Below are 27,495 nucleotides of genomic sequence, written 5' to 3' on the forward strand. Positions count from 1 at the left end.
AAAACTAACTACAAGGAGGAGCACCTGGCATCTGCCTTCCCCTCATCATGATCTCGGGCCCCTGAGATTGAGCCCCCGTGTCAGGGCTCCCAGCTCAACAGGGAGTCTACTTCTCTCTCCCTATGTCTCTCCTCTCATGCATTCCCTTTCAAATAAAATCTTAAAAAATAAACTACAAGAATATCTATAACTCTGAATAGACTATAGGAGGGCAAAAAATCTCCCAAGACAGTTTGTCTAAGAACCCATCACACACTAGTAAGAATTTCCTCTGTCACTTTCCTCCATACAATATATTCACTTCTCATGGATTAAACTAATTGATAAAGACAGGTTATGGTTAGCAAATATTTGCATCAGCCAATTTGCTATTGAGAATGTTGGTAGGACTATACTTCCAAAATAAATTCCTAAGTTTTCTCCTTAGGCAATAACAGCTGCACAACTCCAGCTCCCTACAGTTTTTAAAGTAATTAAGTCAAACATGATTTAATTCCATTCAATTCAATATATACTAAGCTCCTCCTAAGGAAAAAAAAAATAGAAAAACAGAATTTACACTTCAAGCAGCAACTAAAACACAGAATGATGAGGTTTATAAAAGGGACAAACCCATAACTCTACAGGAATCAAAAGGAGTACAGCAGCATCATCCACTGGGTAGAGACCACACACAGCACAGTCTCTCCTGTAAATCAGGGGCAGCAAAATAGTCTAGGAGAGGCAAAAGAGAGAAGAGTCTGACCAATACACAAAGTTGGTCCTCAGCCTGGAAATCAGGAATAAATTTCCTCATAACAACACGAGCAAGCATCTCACTCATGCATTCATTCATTCACTGCAATTACAGAAAGAAGAAACCATCAGTCTGCCCTGAAGAAGTTCACAGTCCAGCTACAGAGAGACAGGGTCGGTAGGGTGTGGGGGACCTGCTGTGTGACAAAGGAGGGATGCTCTGAGAGCATCCATTACACAGCAGCCATCAACCAAGGCCATCACTGGTGCTGAGTTCTGAAGAGCCATTCGTTGGGAGTTAACCAACGAATCTGGATGGGAAGGTGCTCCTGTTACAAGGAACAGCACACACAATGATAAGGAGATGAAAGAAGACAGAGCCTATTCAAGCCATAATCTAATGGAAGAGAGGAAAGTGATGAAGCCAATAATGTGGACAGGGCTTTGATGAGTTGAATATGTTGGATTCTAGCCTGAGGATACTGAAATAATCCACTCAAGAAACACCAAAACAACAACAACAAGGTTTTAGGAAAAAATTCGTTCCATGTGGAGGCAGGAGCACCATGTGAAAATTGAAAAAAAAAAAAAAAAAAAAGGGGCTCAGAACTATAGCAACAGCAGAGAAGTAGTGACAGCAAGAAAGTAAAAGTATCCAAATGACTGGTGTTGCTAAATTGGAAGATGCAAATAAAGGAGAGTTTTGTTTTTTAAACATATGACAGATGAGGGCACATTTACACCCTTTTCAAGTAGAATCCTAGGATGGGAGGGTTGGTGAATTAGTGAAGGACATGATTAAAGTTCCTAGATTTAAAGAGTAACTTCTAAAATGTGAATTGCTAAAGTATTCTGAAAGTATACCACAAAAAAAAAAAAAAAAAAAAAAACCTGGAAAATAACTTGAATAATCAACTAATGCCTTAATCCAACTTCCATTACAATCACTAACTAGAAAACCTGTAAGACTTAAATGTGAAAAAAACTCTACTTAATCAATGAAAAATTATCTATTTAATGTATGAGTAGGCTGCACATAGGATTAGAATTAGAATAGGATTAGATTAGACCTAAAAAAAAGTGAATCAGATTCCTGGCCTGATTTTTAGACTACAAACAAGAGTTCTAAATTCTAACACTAACAAATTTTTCTTACAGAATTTTTAAAAAGAGGACCATGTGAAAATATCAATTAATAAAAAAATTTAAGAACAGGCCCCTCTAGAGAAGCAGCAATGACATTACACAAATCACTATCCTTTCATTAGCTTGACTTTGCAACTTGTGCTTTTAGTTGTTTCATTCATTTGAATAATTTTAAGGAAACCTTAGCTGGCCAAGTGAGTCACGAATGAGTCACAGCTCACCTCTGAAGTAGTCACAAGCCTGACTGTGACTTACTGCACTAAGCCTGAATTTCAAGTTGGAAAAGAATGATGGGTGAAAGAAAGCCAAGGACTGCCAAGGATGCCAAAGAAATCACTGGGAAAATAAGGACGTCTTAAGAACAGACTCCCCTGCACTTCTTTTCCAGGTTGGAATTTATGGCTTACACGTCATCCATACCACAGAAAAGATAACCCACATCACACACCACTCCTTCCCCTGCTGATCTTGTGACTTCATATACAAGAACTAAAAAGGACACTGAGAATGCCTCCTTTAGACTGCCTTCTTCATGCTACCAATCAGATTTCCAAACACTGTGCACAATGGAAGGACCACAGTGGTTACTCAGATTGCCACACCTCACAAACAAATGGGTAAAGGCCAAGCAAGGGAGACAGAGTCTACACACAACCACCATCACCACCTTGGGGAGGAAAGGTCCATCATTCATACTATAACCGTGTTCTTAACACACATATAACCCACGCAAATAACAGTATTTGCGGATTTGAAAAACAGATCACAAAATATGAGATTATTTACCCAAAAAAACACCACTGCCCTTGAGATGTTGAGATAGAGGCAGGAATGAAACCAGCACACGACTTACTGGATCCTTCCATGATAACTGGGGAAGGCATGCCCCCAGGCCTTTGCATGAGTGCAGCTAGTTACTGCAGCAGTTAGTTATAACCATCAGCACAAAGGTTTTTCTGCAAACCAAACTTCAAGACGGAAAAAACTGTCCCCTTCAGAAAGAGGCTTGTGGTTAGGACAGGGAAGGAACAGGAGAAAGAAAAGAGGAAGCAGGCATGGAGGGAAGAGCAATCCCTGTACTTCAAGTGGTGAGTTCCAGCCCGGGGATGCGCCCAGGCCAGAAATGGCTGCTCTTTTCTTCCATGTTTCCTGTTTAGATAAACCCAGAGCATTTGTGTATGATTATCTCATAGCACTGAGACCATGAGGTGCTCAAATATCTCAAATATCTCAGGCGTCCCATAGCAGGGAAGTAGCTTTGATGACCTCAAGAGTGCCCAACATATTGGGTATTCAATCAGAGAATCTACTCCCCTTGGGGCATCTGACACTGATTCAGCTTCATGTCCCTTCTTCTTGATTTGCCCCCATTTCTGAAGAGCCAAAGTCACTGGCCCCACACATATCAAACTGAAAAGAAAAGTCAATCCTCAGGCCTTGGAGCAGCTACCCCAAGCAAAAGTGTTTCCAGAACTTGGCATAATCAAGACTCACTTACATGCTTCTAAAGACACTGGCAGAAACTCCAGGGCATCCGAAAAATGGGAGGGTCAACAAAAAAAGGCCACAACCTTTTGCCAGGATGCCCATAATTGTACCACTTGATAGATAAATGGATTTTAAAAATGTGGTGTGTATACAATGGATTAGCATTGAAAAAGGAAATGTTAAAACACGGATGGATTTTAAGGATACTATGCTAAGAGAAATCAGCCCGTCACAAAAGTACAAACATTGTACGATTCTACTTACATGAGGGACCCAGAATAGTCAAATTCAGAAAGGCAGAAAATAAATGGGAGTTGCCAAGGACTGGGGCAGGGGCCAGGGGTGTGGGGGGGCTTGTTGTGTAACGGGTACAGAGGAGTTTCAATTCGGGAAGAAGAAAAAGTTCTGAGGATGGATGGTGGTTATGGTTGCACAACAATGTGAAGGTCTTTAATGCCACAGAACTGTACAGTTAAAGGATTAAAATGGTAAGTTTGAGGTTATGTATCTTTTGCCACAATTTCAGTAAATAAATAAAAACCCTCAGCTTGGGTACACCTCCAAGCAGGTTAATTTTGGCCCTATGCGCTTGCACACTAGATGGACAATCCAATTATGCATAGTGTCTTCTCTCTCAAAGAGCGGCACTGAGGTTATCACTGCCTTCTTCCAAATTTATCACTTTGCAAGGGTAGCAGCCCCAGTCCCCTCAGGCCGTAACTACAGACTCTTTCTTTCCACACTTGCATATTCAAAACTTCTAATCTTCCAGTTCCCCTCTGAGGCCCATGTTCCTGGCACTCGGGTGCTGAACATGTACGGTGCCTGGTAAAGTCAACAGCACCTCCACAAGCTTTCATAATCAGGAGTGCTTAGTCTGGCGCCATAGCATATGTTGCAACCACCATTTCTGTGTGATTGCTGTGGGCTACGAGGACTATCTTCTAAGGAAGATTATCCTTTAGTCCTCACATTTGTTCTATCTGAACAAGTGATTCCAGATCTGTTCCCCATTCTTTCTAAAACCCATGCCCCTGGTGGCCTGTGAGGACCTACACTTTGCATGGACATCTCCAGACACAGAATCCCTGTATGCTTTTATGACCAGGTCCTCAGTACCTTACTTTTACCAGGAGTAGGACTTAACCCCTCACATTAAATTTTTCTGTGCCAATCCAATTTTCTTTTTAGAAAGACTCAGAGGGTCCTCTTCTCTTCGACCTTTGAATGATCATAGTTGCAGGGGGGAAATGAACAACTAGCTTCCCAAGTTAGATAACCCCAGGTAGGACATGATTCCCACTGGGCCACATCTAACCTAGAATGTGCCTCCTTTCCCAGGCCTTCCCTTGCAAGTCCAGCTGCATGAAGAACCTGGGCATGAGCTTTCAGGGTACAGGTGATACCTGTTTGTCTAATGACAGCAACTTGTCACCTTGAAATTCAGTAAACTCATCAGTATTCTATGCTTCTATCTCAGGGCTTTCCCTCTTAAATGCAAATTCTCTGTTACTGGTTGGTACTACTATCCCAGGGCCACCACCACAAGCCCAGTGGTACAGGAAAACACTTTATACTAAAAGAAGGTGCCTTCTCGAGGCACACGTTAACAATGGCCAGGCTCCACAGCGAAAAGAAAGTCCACTGCATTTCAACCTCTACTGGCAAAAATCCTTATGCAGTACACAGGATGCAAGTTTCCAAGCTGTTCCTACTTCAAATTCTAGCTGAATCTTTAAAGGGGCACTTTGCAATTTCCTGGATTTTTTTGTGAAAAACTTCCAGATCCTTTGCTGTATTTCTATAAGCCCTTTACCCTTTCTAAGTAGTACTACAAGAATGAATCTCCTTTTCCTTTCATATCTCACATATCTGAACCTTTCTCTTGGCTTAGTCTTTTCAGTCTGCCACTGCTCTTTTCAGAAGACCAATATTTCTCCAAACCACTCTAGTTCCGTCTTGATTTCCTTTAAAAAAAAAAATTTTTTTTAACAACAAAAACAACACCTGGGGGCACCTGGGTGGCTGGCTCAATGGGTTAAGTGTCTGCCTTCAGCTCAGGTCCTGATCTCAAGGGAGCTAGCTGTATGAAGCCCTTCATGGGGCCTCCCTGCTCAGCAGGAAGCCTACTTCTCCCTCTCCCTCTGCCTCTGCCTCCAGCCTCTCCCCTGGCTCAGGCTCCAACTCACTTTCTCAAATAAATAAAATCCAAAAAGAAAAAAAATTAAAAATTAAAAAAAAAAAAAAAACCTGATCTCTAGAATCTGAGCATTTGCAGACACAGGCCTTAAAATCATCTTCTTCATGTTTGGGTTCACATTTCACAGACTCATTTGTCTATCTAAACCCAAGAACTTCTTAAATAAAGAGGCTCTCATTCCTTTTTTATTTTTTCATAATAAAATCTACCACTCTTCTATACATGAAGCCACAGTTCTAGGATGGCCTGAACTTAGAGAAATCAACAGATCCAGAGCAAATATAACTCCTGTTTCAGTGCAGAGGAGCTTCTGATGGGAGTATTAAAGTAATGCTTCTATGCCCTGAGGCAGTAAGTAGCTCTGTTCCTTCATCTGCTTGACTTTGAGACAGTCTCTCTGCAGAGAGGGTGCTTTCTTGGTCTGCGTATGATTGGTGGTCTATAAAGATCTTAGATAAACTACACAATTACATAAGATTCATCCCTCCAGGGCCTTCCTTTGGCCTGGAATAAAATTAACTGAATGTGGTAAAGCCAATTTATCACTTCCTACCTTGTCCTCATTTACACAATTTAAAGGAGGAACCTCACACAACAGCATTCTTGAAACATGGTCACTTTTGCAGTACAAAGTTCTGGCCAGGAATTTTGGCTAAAATACACAAAAGCAGAAAATGCTAGTCTACCCCAAATGACTAAAAAGATCAACACCTTCCTCAGCCTCACCTAAAGCACCAATCCAAGCAGAACCCACAAAACACAAAGTTTAAGTGCCTCAGGCCACCCACAAAACCCAGCTAGGATCAGTGCACCCTGCACTTGCTAAGGCCTGAGTGCCCATCACAAACAACTGTGCCTGGTTAATCCACCTGCCTATGGACTAGACCACAATAAGCTTCCTGGTCCCTAAAGGTCAAAGTAGTAAATGCTCTTCTTCCTACTGAGTGAGAAACCCAATGAGCAACAGATACAGAAATCAGATGAAGACGTGAACTTTTCATTGAAAAACACCAATATATACCGGAAAATGTGGCTTACAGATGACAACTCTCCTTTGTTCCCCTCCACATTTCCGTTTCCTGCCCCATCTCCTGTAGTGGGGTTGGAGTTGGGGGGGGATTGTAGGCCTCCCCCTTGAAGGCAGAACCTGCTCTGCTTAACCTACCTAAGTTGGTAGGTTAAGCAGAGAATCCACCAGACAACAACCACACTCTCTGCAAGTAAGTAGGGGCTCAGAGAAAACACCCAGAAGAAGCTGAGTCATATACCCAGGTATTACTCTAATCCTTCAAAGAAAGTTCGTCCATAGGGAAACATGAAGTATGAGGAAAGAGTTTGTCCTCCAAAATGTATTGCTCTTATAATGTCAGCTCATTAGATCTTCAGTGCCTAATAAGAGCTTTGAATACAGCAGGAGTTCAACAACTGTTTGGATAGTGAGTGGAAAAAAAGAACTCACCTCGAATGAACAAAACACAGTTTTGAACTTGCGGAGGCTAACAATGTAATACAAAATAGGTTACATGTCTGGGAAATGCAAACCAAAATGGCTGGAGTTCTCAAGTGCCAGGAAACGTATTGGGCATAATCTAATCTTTTAGGAATGCTCATCTTCATCATTAAGTACTACTGCAATTTGGGTTACGAGGATTCTCTGCCCAGCCTTCTGGATGGTTCAGGTAATGTTATTATAGGTCTTGGATGAAGGGTGTTGGCAAAGATGAAAGACTACTTGATGCTAAACTATGCTTGCTGTAAGTATTTGCCCTCTTCTCTTCAGACTTGCCCTCATTAATATAGAAGATTATATAAGAAAAAAGTAGGCAAGATCTTACAAAAAAAAAAAAGAGAGAGAGAGAGAGACAGGATCTAAATTATAAAACATTTAGGTTTTTAAAAAATCCTTGGAAAACACTTTGATTTTGATATTTAATTTCAAAGTAATTTGAAGTCACAAAGGCTTTTAACAAACTATACCTAAAATTCTTTCCTATGTTAATTGCTAATAAGTTATTCTGTACCTATTATTAAGTTACTATTATATTTATTTATACATTCCCAAAAATTTATTGAGCACTATGAGCTGGGCATTGTGCCCATCCCCAGGAATTCAGCAGTGGATAAATCTATGTGGTCTCTGCCATCATGAGACTTAGGTGTAGCATGAATATCAATTTCTGAAACAAATACCTCTAAGGATGCTAAGCCATAATAAATGGAGAATTTGAAAACCAAGAAACAGGCAAAACAGCAAGTTCCAAGTCTAGAGGGAAAAGATAGGGTGACAAATTCTGGGAATAGAAAAATATCCAACATGGCTGCAGCAGAATGAGCAAGAGAGAAGAGCTTTGAAGCTGGAGAGGACAGTAAGGTCAAATCTCAAAGGGCCTTCTTTACCCTCAGAGATAAGGAAGCACTCTAAAAGTTACAAAAGAGTTCACATGATGGGAATGGGTGTGTGTATGTTAAGATTACTGAAAACGCAATTGGGAGAATGCAGTGGCAAAAAAGTAGAATATACACAATTAGGAGGCAGTGGGCCAAGTGATGGAGGTTGGGGAGCACAGATGGATTCAAGAAAGACAGTGAAGGCTGAGCAGTAAATACTTGGCACCAACTAAGTACTTGGCAGACACTGTGAGGTGGCTACTTACATCCCAATTTACAGATGAGAAAACAGATTTAATGAGGTTAATTTGCTCAAAGTCATTCAGCAAATAAATAAGAATCAAACCTAAATGATACCAAAGTCTTTGTATTTGACCAAAACTTTAGAAATTTGCTCTTATGACAATTAGAAATACTTTTCTGCAAACCATCGGCCAGCATATTAACAAGAGCTGCAAAATGTTTATGACCTTTGACCTAGAAGATTCACTTTGAAAATAAAGTTGAAAGCCATAACCCAAAGATGGGGAATAATACATACAAGGACATTTACTGTCAAGCTATCTATAAAAGAACTGGAAGTAATCCAAGTGACTCTATAAACAGGGAGCATATCAAGGGGACTATTCATTATTTTCACAGCTGCATACTATTCCATTATCATTGCCAACATGATCCTGAGAAAATTACTGAATCTTTCCTAAAATTCAGCTATAATAATTATGCTTAGTGAATCTCTCAACTCTCTATGGAAACAAGCATTACTAATACTAACCATAATCATATTTAGTGAAAGGACTTATTGCCACTTGCTGATTAAGAGTTCACAATGTACAAACCTGAGAGGCAGGAACTCATCATACTTTATGTCATCCAATCCTCATGAGAACCTAAAGTATAGACAGTGTTATTCTCTGGAGGCCACTAAGGTAACAGAGAGAAGTGAAAGAGTCTGCCCTAGATCATACAGCTTATTAGTAGTACACCCTAAATTTTAACTGTAAAGCCCACGTTCTTTTCAGTATGCAAAGCCAACCCCTGGTTATCAAGGAGAAAATGAAGGTTCAGAGAAACTGAGCTAACAGAGCCTCAGAGATCACAAAGCTAATTAGTGATATAGCCACGATTTGAATGCAAATCTCCCGATTCCTGGTAGATTGTTTTCTCTTTTATTATATCACAGTTGTCAACAGGTAAATATAACTATGGAAACTAAATCACTTTTAAAGTCATAATAGTCAGGGCACCTGGGTGACTTAGTGGTTAAGCATCTGCCTTCAGCTCAGGGCGTGATCCCTGGGTCCTGGGATCGAGTCCGACGCTGGGCTCTCCACAGGGAGCCTGCTTCTCCCTCTGCCTGTGTCTCTGTCTGTCTGATGAATCAATAAAAATAAAATCTTTTTTTTAAATAAATTTTTATTTATGATAGTCACACAGAGAGCGAGAGAGAGAGAGAGGCAGAGACACAGGCAGAGGGAGAAGCAGGCTCCATGCACCAGGAGCCCGACGTGGGATCCCGGGTCTCCAGGATCGCGCCCTGGGCCAAAGGCAGGCACCAAACCGCTGCGCCACCCAGGGATCCCAAAAATAAAATCTTTAAAAAGAATAAAGTCATCATATTCTAAGGCCTTTAGATTCTATTACCCTAAATAAAACATCAGCAGAAAAAATACAACAGAAGAGAAAATTTGCCAAAACAGAATGTTATCATTCCCAAAGGACTGTGGGAAAAGCCCTATACCATGGAAAGATTAGATGAGGCGGGAGAAGGAAAGGGTCCCAAATTATCACGAAGTACCTACCATATGCCCGGGGCTATGCTAGACATTTAGCCTGAGTTCACTTGCTCTCCACAACACTATGCAGGAAGAACTATCCCTATTTCACAAGCAAGGAAACTAAGATGCTGAGAGACTAAGGGATTTGCCTGCAGTTGCTCATCTAGTGGGATGGGATCTGAACACAGGCCTGTCTGATGCTAAAGTCCATGTTCTTTCAATATACCATGCTGCCTGTTGTTACAAGAAAACTGGCAAGGTATGAATTGTATATACATTCATACATATACATATATACATACATCACACACGCACATATGTATGTATTTTGCATCCTGTGATTAAGATGAGGGACACAAAATCTGGCATTCTTCTATTCTTTAAGAATACAGTATAATACATATATAAAATATGTGTTTATCAACAGTTATTAGCAGGGCTTCTGATTAACAGCAGGCTATTAGTGGTTAAGTTTTTGGGAAGTCACAAATCGTACACAGATTTTCAAATGCACAGCAAGTCAGTATACCTAAGCCCCATGTTGTTAAGAGTCAACTGTAATCATTTTTTCAATGTTTTGTCCATTGTCCCCAGACTTTGAGCTTCAAATTCTGACACTTTGTATCCTATTCCCACAGATTCCCTGATACTACTGTATCCAAGGGATGGATGGATAGAGCCAAGGTAGACAGGAAAGGATGGAGAGTTGAAGGCAAGAGAGCAAGGCCTCTATAAGAAGTACTTCACAGGAAAAATTCTGAACTCCATCATTTTCCAATTTTCCCTAAAAATTTTTTTAAAGATTTTATTTATTCATGAGAGAGCGAGAGAGAGAGAGAGAGGCAGAGACACAGGCAGAGGGAGAAGCAGGCTCCACACAGGGAGCCCGACGTGGGACTCGATCCTGGATCTCCAGGATCATGCCCTGGGCTGAAGGAGGCGCTAAACCGTGGAGCCACCTGGGCTGCCCAATTTTCCCCAAATTTTAAGGACTAATAGGATTTAACTTCTCTTGAGGACTTGAGTCTTAAGTATTCTGTTGTGAGAAAAGTAATGCACGCTTACTCAGGAAACCAAGTAACCTTGGGCAAATCACTGCATGTATCAGAGAGCTCAGGCTGCCCACTTTTAAAACCAAGGAGCTGAGCTACAGTTACCTCTAAGGACTTTTCCAGCTCCATAACTGTATGACTCTTTGAACGATACAATCAGTAGCTATACTGGTCCATTTAAACAGGACCTATTCTTCCCCAGAGCGTAGTGTAGTATGTTGATTAGTTCGGCAGCATTCTCCATAATTCAAGATTAATTTTTTTTTGAGTTTTTGAGTCCATGGTTTAATAGGGTTGTTTAACTATTGTCAATTTCACTTCCAGCTGTCCCTCTTTCTCATCTTAACTTGCAATTTGTCATCTCCCTGGATTTAAAAAATAGGCTTAAGGGAAAGGATTGGCACATTTACTGAGTACCTACTAAGTGCCAAATATCAAATATGCATTACTGCAATTAATTTCATCCCTTCAACATTACATATAGGTATTTTATAAATGTGGAAACCCAAGAGCAGAATGCCCAAGGTACCCAAGATTATTAAGTGCCATAGCGAGGATCCAAAGCCAGGTTAATATATTCAAGGCCCAGGTGCTTTCAACTACACAATGCTGCCTCATGAGTTTATGGGAAAAGTCCTTAAGTCAGAATCTAAGAACTCTCTAATGGTTAGTGTAAAAGAAGTTTAGCTTATTGCATTTACATGGAATATAGAAAATTATTTTCTCTCTTCTATAAAGAGATGATGCTATTATTAAATGTATTTTTTCATTTAGCTTTATTTTATATAAAGCCCAGCAAGGCTTTAGGTAATTCCCAAAAAGGTAAGCTTACCGAATAGCTTAGGGCTAGCTAGATAGGTGAGAAATTAATTTATATGCATCACTGAAAACTGGTGAACCATTTATTAAACATGGAAAAAATTACATCCTTTACCAAGTTTCTAATTACTCTTCTCTTTGCTAAGGTCATTAAATCAGACTGAGATCTGATCAGGTCTCAATCAGAAAGACTGAGAATTCAATAAGGATTTAACTATCAGAGCCACCACATAAACCCTCCTAAGAGTCCAACTTCACATTTTAGAACTTACAGAAATGAAACCGATGTTAACAGCAATTATGACACATTCTCTCCTTAAATGGGGTCTCTGGAAGCACCCAGATCTTTCATGTGAGCGCTCATTCTGAACTCCAAAGATTCCCTGCTTCCTCCTCATGAGGATAAATGCGACATTCTACTGAATCCCCAAGTACAGTTTATGGGAAAACACAAGGCTCTATTTTCAAGTACTCTCATCATAAATAATATCAAGCACTTCTTGTGTGGCTGACTGTGGCCTAAGCTTACTAACTTTCTTTAGCCAACAAATGCTCTCTCATATTTGAAGGTCAAATGCCAGGGAATTTAATAACTTTCTGCTAAATCTACATTTTGGAGTATCAGTGTGACAGAACTATCCTTTCTCTGTCAAGCACTGCACACACGATTAAGGAAAGTTGTCTTACCTGAATGATAACATTACCCACACCCGCCGCCCTCCACCCCCCAAAAAAAGCTTGTAAAAAACAGATGCTCCAAGCTGGCTGCAAAAGGGGCAGGCAGCCTGTTGCCACAGGGAACTGAAAAGGGGGACTTTCTGGTTTCTGGTTCACTGGTGGACGTTCACTCAAGCACACCCCTGGGCTCTGGAGGCCACAAACCAAAAAGAATACCTCTAGTGTATAGTGTCCAACTTCTCAGAATCAAAGTTTTCATTAACACTTGGTTCTCTCTGGGCTTCTAATTTATTAAATATTCTCTTCAAGACCCAAAGCTCTCCAAGAAAGCAACAAAAACATGTGCATATTGATGCACACTTGTAAAGTCTGGGACAGTTGCTATTTCTAGAAACAGTAACAGTGGTCACCACCATGGGGGGTAGATGGGACAGATTAAGGGCAAGACTCAGGAGGATGGGGTAGTAATGATAAAATCTAAGTGAACTTGCAAGGACGGCAGCAAAGCTGGGGACTCTGTCTGGGATTTACAGAGCTGGAGTCTGACTCGGGGAATAAGATGCCAAGAGGGTGACAGGAGGCACTGCAAAGAGGTGATGAACACAGTGGCCAGCTAAAGTGAAGCTGGGCAGTAAAAGCAGGCTGGTGAGTGAGCTTCTCCAACAGCTCTCTTCAGCTCAGAAGCAGGAGTGGGAAAGCCTGTGGAGGATGGTACTGTAGGGCAGGGGTGGCCGGCCCATCCAATGTCACAGCAGGTGAAGGAACTGGGGATGAATGTAGAAAATCTGACCACATATCCGAGCAGGACTCAGGAGTATGCAGCCAAGAACAAACAGACCAAGGAAAGGAGAAGTATCAGTCAACAAGTAGCACAAGGAAGACCATGAATGGTTAGGTAGGTGGGAGGGAGTGAGAGGTGGCAAGTCAGGAGGTTAGAGGCAGAAAGAGAACAGGCCTTAGACACTGTTACGTTACATCCCCGTTATGTAGTCTGACTCTCTATATGGTCTCTGCTCCCACAATGGTTAAGATCCTCAAAAGAATAGTCCATCATCGGATATCACAGGCCACTCACCAAAGTCATGTAACTTAACATCTTCGTGCCAAATGCCATGGCCATATTCCAATATTAATGTCAGGGAGAGTATTTCATCACTGCTCAGAATAACTGTCCTGTTGGGGACATCACTGAGATCTGAATGTCTTTGCACATTCTTCATCTCACACACACTCTCTCTCCCCACCCAGTTTCTTTCTCAAGCCTTCTTCCTCTCCTGTAACCACTCATGCCTCTATCCTCTTCCTGGTGTCATCTCGCTCACCCAGCTATGTGCACTTTTGCACCTGCCTCGTAGCATCCAATGACTTACTTCCGTTCTGCATTTTGCAAAAAAAAAAAAAAAACCTGACTCGGGCTAAATCTGCTTTCTTCCTGCCCCATAAATGCAGAAAGTTCCTATAATTTATCTTTAGGACTCCAGTGCCCTGCACATAGAAGATTCTAGACAGATATCTATGGAAAGGACAGAAATACCTTGACCCATGCACATGTCATACACTGCAAGTCAGCAAAATTACCAATGCATCCAAAAATGCATTACCCGGGACCAAGCATTTGCCATGCTCATTCACTCTAACTGTAGTCTCCCTCCCCATCCTCTGGTTTTATAAAAGCATTTCTGAAGCAAAATCCAGGCTGTGTAGACTAAAAGCCACACTGGGTCAGGGACTGAGTTTTATTTACCTTTGAATCCTCAGTATCTACTGTAAAACCTAATATATAGTAGACAAATTGATGACTTAATGAACTCATAAGCACAAATTCTTGTAAAAATAGAATGAAATAGAAAGTGGAGCTGCTAAGAAATTAACAAAAAGCAAATAATCCATGAACTAGATCATCAGAGTATAAAATAAATGTAAACCGATTTCATTAGTTTAGGCATTTCTATTTGAAATACAGTAAATTTCAGTACAAGGAATTACAAAGTCATTCTGTACTTGCAGGGCAGGCCTGGCTTTTCCCAAACATATTCCCAGTAATTTCCTCACACAATTCACCATCCAAGCACTCAGCTTGGTAGCAGGAATGGGAAACTTCACAGCATTTGGAATTAGGACAACTGGATTCAAGTCCTGTCTTCACCACTTCCTGTCTGTGTGACCTTGAACAAAGTCCTTTAGCCAGTGCACACCTCCATTTCCTTCTCTGTAGAGCAGTGATAAGATCTTGTTCTTCCTGGCTCTTAGACTCATGAGGATCAAGGATGTGGGAGAAGAGGAAGGAAATAAAATCTTGCTGAGTACCTACTATGCCCCAAGCATTTTACAAATATTATTTAATTCTCACCACAATCCTGCAAAGTAGGTATTACAATTTTTTGCCTATGCAGAAATTGAGACGCAACAAGTAATTTTCCCCAAAGTCATCAAGTTCGCCAGAGCTGGGATTCAAATATATCTGACTCGTCCCAAAGCCCTCTTCATGCAACCATAATGCCTCCTTAATGAGCTGTAAATATGCGTAAAAAATTTTAGCTGCTATTCAGCATATTACTGGTATGTCAGTATTTGCTATTATTGCTATAAGCATGGAAGGCAGAGACAAAAGCAGGTATTTGGTAAGGCCTCATGTTAGAGACACAGCTGAGCTTCTCAGGTCCCCTGACTCCTGGCCTGAAGCCTTTTCATTAAACCATATTGCCCCATGCTCCCAGGAAAAGGCTGACATTAGTGGGCACAGAGGCATGATGCTGTTTATTCAAGCCAGCTGTTACTGATCTATTTTAAGGCAAGCACTTTGAAAAATCATGGAAGGTGAGTATCAAGTGTTTCATTGACTATTCCATATTAATTGACCCTTTAGAGAACTCCCATGTGAGCAGCATATCCTGCTGGCTTCCTGTTAAGCAAGCAACTCAAAGGCTGAGTACAATTCTTGCAACACAAATTTTGAAAGCATGTTCAGATAGCAGCACAAAATTCTAAAATAATTTTCTATGAATACCAAAAGTATCTACTACTTTCCTATTCATGGTTCTGTCCACTAAATACTTAAGATTGGAGAAAGGCAAAATGCCAACTTGTGACTGGCCTTCCCACAATGCAGGATCTATATTAACAGGGTTGCGTGAAGATATATATCAGGCTAAATAACAGCTAATAATAGGTGTCCATGCATTTACAAGAAGAATGGTTATAATAAAGGGAAAAAAAAGATAACCATTTGAAAGCCTGCTATTTAAAACAATGACGTTTCCCCTGCCTGGGGAAATGTAGGCACTCCTGAGTTCACTCAGGAACAGAGCACAGAACCTGTGCGCAGGACCACATGTAACGAGGCACAGCATTAAAAGGCCAAAAAGGATGAGCTACACTCATTCTCCTGCTCTCTCATTAACTCTCCTCATTTTTCTACCCAATTTTATTTCCTTTCACCATCATATACCTGTCAGAAGTCTATCTCCTATTGTACACTGCATAAAATGATGTGTGTATAAAATCATCCAGTTGATACATTCAATACCCTGAAACCAAAATTATTACTCAGTGACTAGGATGGAGGTGCTATTGTAAATAACCACAAAACCAACCTGAGAACATTCTTCTAAGCAAAGACTGCAAGAGAACAATAGAAGGGGGGTGTGGATTCACTACAATTCACATTCAGATGTTCCAATAGTCTTGCTGAAGGAAGTCAGGTGGCTTTATACAGAATTCTAATTCTGATCTTGGCTCCACCCTGAACCACTTGCTAGTACAAGTTACTACACTCCTCTTAGCCTTGGAGAGCAGCTATCACATGCTGGTAACAGTGATGGTTTCATTGTAGTGTGACAAGGAGATAATTCATGCAAAACGTTAACACTCTGCCTTGTAGGTTTCCGCAGAAGTAGTAGTAATCATCATAGTTTAAAAAAAAAAAAAAAAGAATCAACATTTGTGAATTTGTTATGCGCCTGTCACAGAGCTAATTCATTTGGTCCTCACAGCCACCCTAGGGGGGTAGGTTCTTTTATTATGCCTATTTTAGATATGAGGAAGAACAACATACAGTTCTAGACACTTTCTGAAAGTCATTCAGGTGGCTGACTGGTAAAGTAATATTATCTATTATTAGTAATGGCACCCAATGAACAGATGTTTTTGAATTTTAATGACAGAGTGCCAAGTACATCTTATTAAAATTTATAGGTATGTTTGAAAAAGTGGTTTAAAAAGTTATCATTTCTCATCCATCCATGAATTTAGTTTATGGCTATTTACATGTATTATGTATGAGTCTTGGCATCAATTTCTGGAGCTGTGTAAATGAACAAGCCCATGGCAGCCTCACGCAGGTCACAGCCTGGAATGCACACAAAGTATTGCAAAAACAGTGCAAGGAGGGTCACGCTCCACCTATACACACTATACAGTGTGGCACAAAGCAGTAAGTTATCAGCCAGGGTGACTCTTGAACTACATGTTCAATCACACATGTAAGGGCATTTCAAGCAGAGACACGGGCACATGCAGTAAGACAGGACATTTAACAGCACAGCTCATCTGAGAAGCCACAAAAAGCACAGGAAGCAAAGTGGAAGAAAACTTTGAGAAGTGGAGCAGACACCTCTAGCAGACTAGACAACAGGTCCTTGCAGGCTTACTAAGGAATCTGGATTTTAGCCCCTTGTCCACCAGGAACCTCCAGTTTTGAGGAATTACCTGACTCCAGTTACCTGACTGCTTCCCCAGCAGTTCAGAGAAACCCTAGGAATCCTCAGTCACTCTCCACCACACCCAGTGTTCAAGCAAGCCTTTGTGACTCTACTGTGAAAATATATTCTGAATCAAATGAGGGTACTGACAGCATTTGCGCAAACGGTAAGCTCCAGAAGAGAACAGGTGACACAGGAAAGCATGGGGTAGAGTGACAATGGAACTGGCCTTCGCTAGGAGCACTGATAATCCACCCAATGAACAGGAGAGAAAGCATCATCTATGGGCACGGACGCAAGAAGGTGAGAATCTGAGGAAGTTTTCTGACAGTATGTTTTCTCAGTAGAATAGGAAGCAAGGTTACCAGATGAGAGGGAAGAATGGAGACAAAGGTGAAGGAGACTCAACAAGAAAAAGTACCAGGGAGGTGGGAGGATGGGCAAAATGGGTGAAATGCAATGGGAGATGCAAGCCGGCGCTTATGAAAGAAGTTGCAGGGATGAGATGAAAGGTACAGCATAGGGAACATAAGCAACGGTATTGTAATAATGTTGTACAGTGACAGATCCTAGCTGTACTTGTGAGCATAGCATGTGATGTGTAGACTTGGCGATTACTAAGTCACACATCTGAAACTAACGTAACATTGTGTGTCAACTACACTTAAAAAAAAGAAGGGAGACGACTGGGTGGCTCAGCAGTTGGGTGTCTGCCTTTGGCTCAGGGTATGATCCCGGTTGGGGATCAAGTCCCACATCGGGATCCCGACAAGGAGCCTGCTTCTCCCTCTGCCTGTGTCTCTGCCTCTCTATCTTTCATGAATAAATAATCTTTTAAAATAAAAAAAATTAAAACAAGGTACAAGTAGTCATCAGGGAGAGTCAAAGTAAATGGTCTAGGGCAGTTCTGTAACTTTTTGGTCTCAGGGTCTTATTACACTCTTAAAATAATTATTGGGGGATGGGGTGCCTGGGTGGCTCAGTGGTTGAGCATCTGTCTGTCTTTGGCTCAGGTCATGATCCCAGAGTTCCATGACTTGAGTCGCACATTGGGCTCTCCTGCAGGGAGCCTGCTTCTCCCTCTGCCTGTGTCTCTGCCTCTCTCTCAAATAAATCTCAATAATATAATAATTATTGGGGAAACAATAATCACTGAGAACCCCCAGCAGCTTCTGTTTATGGGGATTATATCTATCAACATTTAATATACTAGTATTCTCAACTGAGAAACTATTAAAATATCTATAAGCACATAATCCGTGGTCCATCACAGCAAAGACATGAGCAGTGTCATGCAGGCTTTGGAGATTTCACTATACACCATGAGAATACTGAAGAAGGGATCCCTGGGTGGCGCAGCAGTTTAGCGCCCGCCTTTGGCCCAGGGCGCGATCCTGGAGACCCGGGATCGAATCCCACATCGGGCTCCCGGTGCATGGAGCCTGCTTCTCCCTCTGCCTATGTCTCTGCCTCTCTCTCTCTCTGTGTGACTATCATAAATAAATTTTAAAAATTAAAAAAAAGAATACTGAAGAAAAGGCAAATAATGTCTTAATAATAAAAAAGAGTTTTGACCTATGGAACTCCTAAAGGTATCTATCTATGGTAGATATACTATAGGAGTTAGATATACCTCCTAAAGGTTCACATACTTTGAGAACCTCTGGTCTAGAGAAATGCAATCAGATGGCTGGGTAGTGTGGGTGCCCCACTGAGGTTAAGGATCATAAATTTAAAGTGAGAACAGTCTGAATGTCCTAGGTTTTCCTCCAACAGATCCAACAGCTAAGATGCAGGCAGGAGTAAGTGGAGTAGGACTTAACCAGGGCTGCACTTTACTCAAATAAGTACCACAAATCAAGAGAAGCCAGAATTATAATGCCTGCAGTATTTAAGCCAAGGAGGAAGGAAATAAAGACATGAAGATGGTGAAGAGGTGACAGGATCAAGAGTTCAAAAGATTGTTGGATTTTAGGAGTTTGAGTAAGCCAGAAAGAAACAGTAGTAAGAGAACAGGATGCTTGACACAGGGAATACAGAAAGTAACTCACAGTAGCTTCAAACTTCACAGCCAAACTGAATGTGCTGTTTCCCTCTGAATCTGCACGTCCTCTATCCGCCCCCTCACAAGTCCCCCATTACCCAAGCCTGAAACACAGGCTCATTCTAGATACTCCTAACTCTCACTGCGTGGGAAAGGCCCCAAAGCCTTGTCCATCCCAACTCTCCAGCAAGTCCAACTTTCTGTCCTTCTCTACCCTGTGTGTCCCACCCTTTATCTGGCATGGCAGTCACCGGCCACCTCCTCCCCTGGCTAAACTGCAGGAGCAGCCTTGCTCAGGCCCAGGTGAGCCCATCACGCTCATCCTTCCCCCTGCTGGGGGTGAGCTTTGCAGTGAATTCGGATCCTGTGATGGTCACCGCTGGAATCCGTGAAATGGTTGCACCAACAGAGACAGAGATGCCACCAGGCAGGTGTAGGCTATCAGTATGAATCTGGGCTCCACCGAGGTATGAAAAGTAGGTAACGTTACAGTGAGCTGAAAGGACGCGGGAAAGGGAATACGAACAAAGACAATGAAGGAGGCGATACAAGTTTCTATGTGATGTTTAAAGAAAAACCAGCGAAGAAACAGGAGAGGATAGTAAAAGTGAGGAGAGAATGAGGAATGTGCGGTGCGGTAGGAACCAAGGGAGGGTTTCAGAAGGAACAGAAGAGGCCCTGTCAAATACCATAGAGAGTTTAAGAAAAATAATTGGGAAAGAGTCTATTGTATGTGAAAACCAGGAAATTGGTATCCCTACTGAAAGGTGTCTGCATTACAAACGTGATACATTTATCCCCCACCCACAAAACAGAAACAACCCACCCATACTTTCCCACTTTGCTCACCCTGGCAGCCATGGGATCCTACCTCACCAATGACCTCTCAGCACTTTATCCTTTATCCCAGGCTCCGGTTCCCAGAGAGCCCAGGGTAAGTCATCAAGAATGCCTACAGGACAAGTGCTCAAGATGCCTTAACAGGACTTAACTACTTTATATGAAAAGATCAATTGGTATCAAGTTTAACATTATGCTGACAGATTATTCCAGAGAATAATCTTACAAATGGCAAAGAGGTTCCTGATTCCTGAGAAGACTAATAAGGACATTATTTTGAACTGATTCACTAAAGCTGTAATTGTGCACACCACTCTTTTTGGACAATGACTGCCTTTTTTGCCTCCTCAGAATAACCCAGTCATCTTCACACAGCACCCCCGTGTTTGGGGGGCAAGGAGTGTAGACGTATTGGAATGCCCACCCTAATGCTAAAACTAATACAATCTTAGCTTTTAAAAAAACGGACAGTTATATATAGCAAAAATAAAGGGGTTTTTTTGTTCTTTTGTTTTTTCCTTTTTGAAAAAGTAGTAACAGCATCAAAATCCAACTGCACGTTAGAGCTTGGAAGGAAATCCTGAGGACAATAGTGGTGTACTCTTTTAGAAATGCTGCATCACCTACACTTGATGCTCAGAGTAAAAAACAGAAATCAATGACTGAGAGGAAATGGCATGAAGAGGAGCAATCTGAGGGAGAAGTTTTAGGAACACATGAAATTTTATATTTTCTTATATATTTATTTTTTCTACATATACATTTTATCATATAGCAGTCTTGTATATGTATCTAAAACTAAAAGAGCTTTCAGTAAGTATAAAATTAAAATTCTATTGGACAAGAAAATAATTATCAAGATCTCTTGTCTTTTCCAATAGCCACCATCACAGACACCATACTCCCAGAGACGGGTCTATACTTGTATAGCTGTCTGCATTGATCCTCTCCTAGCTGCTCTTCTCCAGTGGGGTATTTACCCACCACACACCAAATTTGCTTCTGTCAAATCACCAAGCAATTTCATTTTTGACAGTCCATCCTCGTTTTACTTGACCCATCAGCAGAGTGAGCAGACATCCCAAATGCTATCTCCCAGAAAAACTTTATTCACTTGGTCTCCTGAAACCACACTCTGCTGATTTCACCTCCTGCCTCATGGCCATTCCCTCTCAACTCCTTTATAGGTTCTCATCCTTCTACCCTTGACACATGGGCAAGGCCAGTGGCTCACTCCTTTGACCTTTTTTCTACACTTCTCCCTAGGTGAGATCACCCGGACTCATGATTTTAAATACCACTTCTACACTGATGACTCCAAAATTCACACCTACAACCCACCTTCTCCACTGCCTGCTCAGCATCTCCACCGAGACGTCTACAGGGCATTTCAAACATAGCTGGTTTCACACCTCCCCGCTCTCTTCAGACATCCACCAAAAGCTATCCTTGCTCCAGTCTTCCCCATCTCGGTAAGGGCAACTCCATCTTTCCAACTTCCCAGGCCAAAATTTTGGAGTCATTCTTGGCTCTTCTTCTCATACACCTATGTGGTCTCCAACACGAAGAAGTCCTGCTGACTCTTTCTTCAAAACATACGCAGAACTGAACTATTTCTCACCATCTGCTCTGCTATCACTCTGGTCAGATCTTGCCTTCATCTCTTGCTGGAGGGACTGTATTAGCCTGACTGCTTCCATTCTTGCTGTTCTATAATCTACTCTCAGCACACAGCCAGAGTGACCCTTTTGAAAGGTCAGGAGCCCTCCCATTTCACTCAGAGTGAAAAATCAAAGTCTTTACAAGGACACATTAGCCTTAAAAATCTGGCTCCCATATTCTGACTTCACCATGGCCACTCCTTCCTACACTCACTCTCCTCCAGCCACAGTGGCCTTGCTATATTCCTCCAGTGTACACAGCATGTAATTGACCTCAAGACCTATGCCCTTGGTATTCCCTCTGCCAGTGAAAATCTTTCAAACATCCATATTCCTGCATTCCCTTACTCTCTTCATGTCCCTACTCAATTGTCACCACCTCAGAGAAGCCCTTCCTGACTACCTTCTATGAAACAATCACATTTTGCTCTAGTCCCTTACGGGGTTGAAGTCTCCTCATAGGACATGCTATATAGTCATTTATTTCTCTGTTGTCCATCTCCCCCACTAAGGTATAAATCCTTTTAGGGCAGGAATTTTGTGGCCTTTGTGTATTGCTCCAAGCCAGTATCTGTAACAGTGCCTGACACATAGAACCAAGTATTTGTTGAAAGCCTGAATAATTCATTTTAAGACAATTCAAAGTTTACTTATACCATACACAGTAGTAAGTAAAGTCATCAAATGTATTACTCTCATCCTAAAACAAATTTTCCATTACAAAATAGTTAAGATTAAAATAATCTCATTGATAGACCTATGGTTGGTTATATGCATTCAGAGACCTTAACCACTAAAAACAACATCAAGGCTATAACCTACGCCCTTTCACAATGCACTCCTGATACAACTCTCACAGATAAACAGTTCTGGGAGATAAGCGCCTGTGTGCTTTTTATCCTACCTAACAACCTTTTGGATGAAAAATAAATCCAATATATACAGATGCCAAGTTTCTTGGATTTCCATGAATCATCTAGACTTATTCTTTATAAAAGGAACATGTTAAATGGGTGACTAAATATTGATGAATGTCTACCTCTAATTCATTTTACTGTATTTTAAAGATTTTATTTATTTATTCATAAGAGACACACAGAAAGAGAGAGAGAGGCAGAGACCCAGGCAAAGGGAGAAGCAGGCTCCATGCAGGGAGCCCGATGTGGGACTCCATCCCGGGACTCCAGGATTACGCCCTGGGCTGAAAGCAGAGGCTTAACTGCTGAGCCACCCAGGCATCCCCCTCTAATTCATTTTAAATGAAATCTAAATCAGGGCCTTTAAAGTAGTACTTCAAAAAAAAAAAAAAGATTTATTTGAGAGAGAGCATGGGGAGAGGGGTGGTAAGGTGTGGAGGAACAGAGGAAGAGAGAAAAGCAGACTCCCCACTGAGCAGGGAGCCTCAATAAAGAATAAAGTCTGCTAGCAATGTAAGAACAAGTTAGGGGCAGATGGGGCTAGGCAGGAAAAGATAAGGGAAAGGCCCCAGAGTCAGGCTCCTGCCCAGCCCAACAAAACAGGTAAGACAGTAAAAACAGAAAAAATAAACCTGGCTCCCTAGCTCCAAAATGTCAGGGAGTATCCCACTTTAATGGCTACTAAGTAGAAACTCACCAGACTACAAAGACACAGGTCATTAAGTCCCTGCTCAAACCACAGAGGCACAAGAATGCCACCGGCTACCTGACTAGACTCACAGAAATCCTAGATGTAGAGAAATGTCATGGAGAAGATATTAACCAGAGGGAAGGGAACACCTTGTTGGGCTCATGACATTTGCAAGAACAGCTTGTTTGTTATTATGATAATTAGGAGTCCATCTTATTTGTTCTAGCTATAGACAAGATATTGACAAATCCACCCTGATATTGACAAGAAGTTTACCAAGTTCCTGGTCTGTTTCCTACAAAAGACAAGCCCTCAATGGCAACCCTGTCAGGACCCCTCTCACTTTTGAGAGCTTTCTCTGTATCTCTATTTAGTAAACTTCTACCGCTTTGCCAACTCTGCTGGGAGATTCATTCTTTAACTCTGAGACATGAACCAAGCTCTCCCAACTCTCTGGTATCCCGGGGAAGCAGGTCAGGATTTCGCTAGGTTACTAGGTGATTCACTATACAATATGAATATCACTGATGGGGTTAGGAGTCTTATAAAACCAACCAGAAGCAGCTAGAAAGATGGGAGTAGAAATATCATCCCAAAGGGGTTTACATATTTTGCAGTTATTTTAAAATTTTGATTGTAACCTATTAATATGACAGTAGGAAAAAAAACATTTTAAATAATTTTACTAATACTGAACACCTATTAAGTGCTTGACACTGTAGGCCTGCTAAATAGGTCACCTTGTTTAATGAAACCATTAGTAAGTGTCATTTAAGGATTTAATGACAATCTATAATACAAACTCCTCTATCCAGCAGCTGTTCGGCTGCCTTCCCTCTCTGCAATGTGGTCCAGGACCAAGAAGGAAGCAGAGACAGACATCACCATATCCAACTACTAGCCTTCAGAGGTTCACTTTTGAGAGGAGCCCTCCCTCACAGGACATTACAGAGAAAATTGCAATGAATTTGAAACTAGAAAGCTCAGGACTGGACAGATTAATTCAAATGCAAAATAGCCTAAGGAAAGTCATTCAGCTGTTTACCTCTTTATAATCTGATGGCTTCTCTGATAGAACAGTATAATAATTCCTTTAGGGCTAGGATCCTGATGTGTTCATTGTGGGACCCCCAGTAGGGAATCGGATTCTTAGAGCACATATGTGCTCAATTTCCATTAATGATGCTTATAATGATGCTCCTCAGTGATCAAAAAGATTAAGTTACATTGACTATCTTCTACAAAGGGCAAAAACCCGTTTGAAAAGATTTTCATCCATTGTTAACATCCAAACAAAGGTTAGAAGATTAAAAGCGAGAGATCCTCAGCTGTCCAGAGAAATTGATTATTGAGAACAACTTATTGAACAAGCTTTGAGGGTTCCAGGAAACTGAAGTTTCAGGAAGAGCACACAATACTGTATTCCCTGCTGCTGGACCAAGGCATCCTGACCCGCACTGTCTCCTGAGACCATAGGCCAGGCGGAAAATGGTGATCTGTAAAAACTGGACAACCAACTGCAGCTCCCTATAGAACGTTGCTCAGAATAGCAACTTCTAGGTCAGTGGAAAGGTCTGTTAGACTGCTTCACGGGATATCCAGAATCGAGACAACTCTGAAGGGGTCCACAGATTTAGCAATCATCACCCGGGATTATGGGAAAGTCTGAAATAATTTATCGCCCTTCTAAATTCATGTGGTTCTCACCACTTACAAGCCTGCTCGGTCTTGGGGACTGCTAACCAGCTGACTGAAGGCAGACAGGACAAGCAAGGGACGCAGAACGTGGGGTGCACAGGGATTCTGGTGAAATGCTGACATCAAGAAGAGAAGATGAATGTGCGTGCTCCAACTTTAAATGCATCATTATTAAACTCTATGAAGTCAGTTCCATTGTAAAAGGCAGTGCTCTAGTTGCCGGTAGCTGAGGCCCTATCACTCAGGATTAGTGATACTAACGTGTGTCTTGGAGGGGCTCCTCCCCCCTCTTAAATTGAGGACGGTTTTCTATAGGACAGAGAGAAAACAAAGGTGCTGAATGGGGTTTAGGATCTTTCTGCACGGAACCTTTCTGACAGAAGCACGAAAGTACTGCGCCTCGGAGCTGGGACTTTGGAGTTGCCTCCAGATGCGCACGGCCCCCAGAGTCCGAGTTGGTTCGGTCTGTGAAACCCCTGGAGGAGGCCCCTGGGCGCTAGGCTGCACCGGGCCACCTGGGCGAGCACCGGGTGAAGGAAGCACAATCTCTAGCGAAACTTCTCGTTTCCCGTCGCCGCTGGGGAGGCCGGGCGCGCCACAAACAGCGGCTGCCAGCTGGCCGCCGGCTCCGCGGGCTTCCCGGACCGCCCGCCGCCCCCAGGGCCGCCGCCGCACGCGTAACGGTCCCGGAACGCCCTGCGCTTCCTACGCTCGCCCTCGGGTCGTGGTTCCTCTTTCAAGAAGACACGGGGACGGGCCGCAAAGCAAAGAGCAGACTAAACGCAGTCACCCCCATCGTCTCAGTGTCTCCCTCAGCAGCGGTGACAGAAAGGCCGGAGCAAACTCCTTTTGTTGCGCGACTCCCGAGCGCACCGAGGAGGGGACGGGCACCCGGCGAGGGTCGCCGCCGCCGCCGCCCGGGAGGCCCGCAGGAGGGGCCCCGCGCCGCCCGCACCCACCCGGCGTCGGCCAGGGCCCCGCGCCGCAGCCCGTCGGGCCGAGGTCCCCGGCGAAGGCGGCCCCAGCCCCGCACCCAGATGTGTGCATTTACACAAAGAAATTAGCCGGCTGGGGGGGGCTGCCGGCTGGGGGGTCCCGGCTGGGGGGGGTCCCGGCGCGGGGGCGAGGGGGCTGCCGGCGGGGGAGGTCCCGGCTGGGGGGGCTGCAGGCTGGGGGGTCCCGGCTGGGGGGGGTCCCGGCTCGGGGGCGGGGGGGCTGCCGGCGGGGGAGGTCTCGGCTGGGGGGGCTGCCGGCGGGGGAGGTCCCGGCTGGGGGGGGCGCTGCCGGCTGGGGGGTCCCGGCTGGGGGGGTCCCGGCTCGGGGGCGGGGGAGCTGCCGGCGGGGAGGTCCCGGCTGGGGGGGCTGCCGGCTGGGGGATCCCGGCTGGGGGGGGGTCCCGGCGCGGGGGCGGGGGGGCTGCCGGCGGGGGAGGTCCCGGCTGCGGGGGTGCTGCCGGCTGGGGGATCTGGCTGGGGGGCGGCTGCCGGCGGGGGGCGGGCGCGGGCCTCCCTACCTGGGACATCTGCGGCCTCAGGTTGATCTCCTTCAGGTTGATGGCGTGCGCCCGCAGGTTGTTGAGGAGCTGGCACAGCAGGACCCCGTCGCGGAGGGTCTGCGCCAGGTCGAACACCTGCGCCGAGTCCCAGGTCACGCGGTGGTTGGCGGGCAGCACCTTGCAGTGGATGAGCCACTGCGCGCACTGCTTCCACGGCTCCATGCCCGACGGCTCCGGGACGCGGCCCGGCCGGGGCAGGCGGCGACGCTGCGGCCGCGCTTCCTCCGCGCCCCGCCGACGCCGGCGGCCGGCCCCCGCCCGGAGGGGGGCGCGGGGGCGCGGGGGCGGCCGGCTCGGGGGCTGCGCGCGGGGCTCGGCTCGGGTCCCCGCCCGGCTGCTCCGCCGCCCGGCCGCCGCTGCAGCGAGTCCCGCGCGCTCTCCGTGCGCCCCGGCCGGCTCGGCGGCGGCGGCGGCGGCGGCGCACAGGCTTCCGACTCGCGAGCCCGGCGCCCGGCGACTGAGCATGCCCAGCGCGCCGGCCGGCCCGCCGCCGGCCGCCAGTCCCCGGGGGCGCCTGGGGTCGGGGCGGGGGGGAGGGGGGACCCGGTGCCCCCGCCCACCTCGAGCCCGCAGGTTGGAGGAGCGCCCCCGTGCACACGCGCGGAGACACACACGGACGCACGCGCACACACAGGCGGGCACACGCGCGCGCACAAACACACGCACACACGCGCGGGCGCACGCGGGCACACACAGACACGCACACACGCGCGCGCACAAACACACGCACACACGCGCGGGCGCACGCGGGCACACACAGACACGCACACACGCGCGCGGGCACACACACGCGCACACACGCGCGCGCCCGGAGGTCTTCCGTCGGGACGGCCGCCGGGTTGGGGAGCGGGGAGGGGGGCTGAGCACCGCAACCCTGCGGACTTCGCGCCGGACCCCCGCCTCGAGGGCGACGGCCGTTCTATTAAAGGGTCCGAGGGCAGCGAAAGACGGTCGGGGCCCCAGGACTCCCCAGGAAGTGATACAAGGGCCCAGGGCACCTCGAGGACGCAGCGCTTGAAGTTCCACGGATCGGCGCCCCCACCCCTACCCGGCCTGGCCTCTAAACCCTCTTCCTGCGGAGAAGTCCCCGGTCTCCGAGTTAGTT

At 44.4% G+C, this 27,495-nt stretch overlaps 1 protein-coding gene across 4 annotated transcripts in view; it reads right to left on the minus strand.

Moving 5' to 3' along the window:
* The window catches only part of VAV3 (vav guanine nucleotide exchange factor 3), a 352,243-nt gene extending 325,626 nt beyond the window's left edge, over nucleotides 1–26,617 (minus strand). For 2 of the 4 annotated variants that reach the window (XM_072834755.1, XM_072834754.1), the window contains exon 1: nucleotides 26,349–26,616. In XM_072834755.1, coding sequence (XP_072690856.1) covers nucleotides 26,349–26,552 — 204 coding nt within the window. In that variant the 5' untranslated portion in view covers nucleotides 26,553–26,616. Of the gene's footprint in view, nucleotides 1–13,359; nucleotides 13,452–26,348 lie in introns of those variants that run through there. The other 2 variants (XM_072834756.1, XM_072834757.1) reach the window with 2 other exon arrangements.
* Nucleotides 26,618–27,495: the final 878 nt, after the last annotated feature.

Source organism: Canis lupus, chromosome 8 (genome assembly GCF_048164855.1).
Source record: "Canis lupus baileyi chromosome 8, mCanLup2.hap1, whole genome shotgun sequence".
Lineage (NCBI taxonomy): Eukaryota > Metazoa > Chordata > Mammalia > Carnivora > Canidae > Canis > Canis lupus.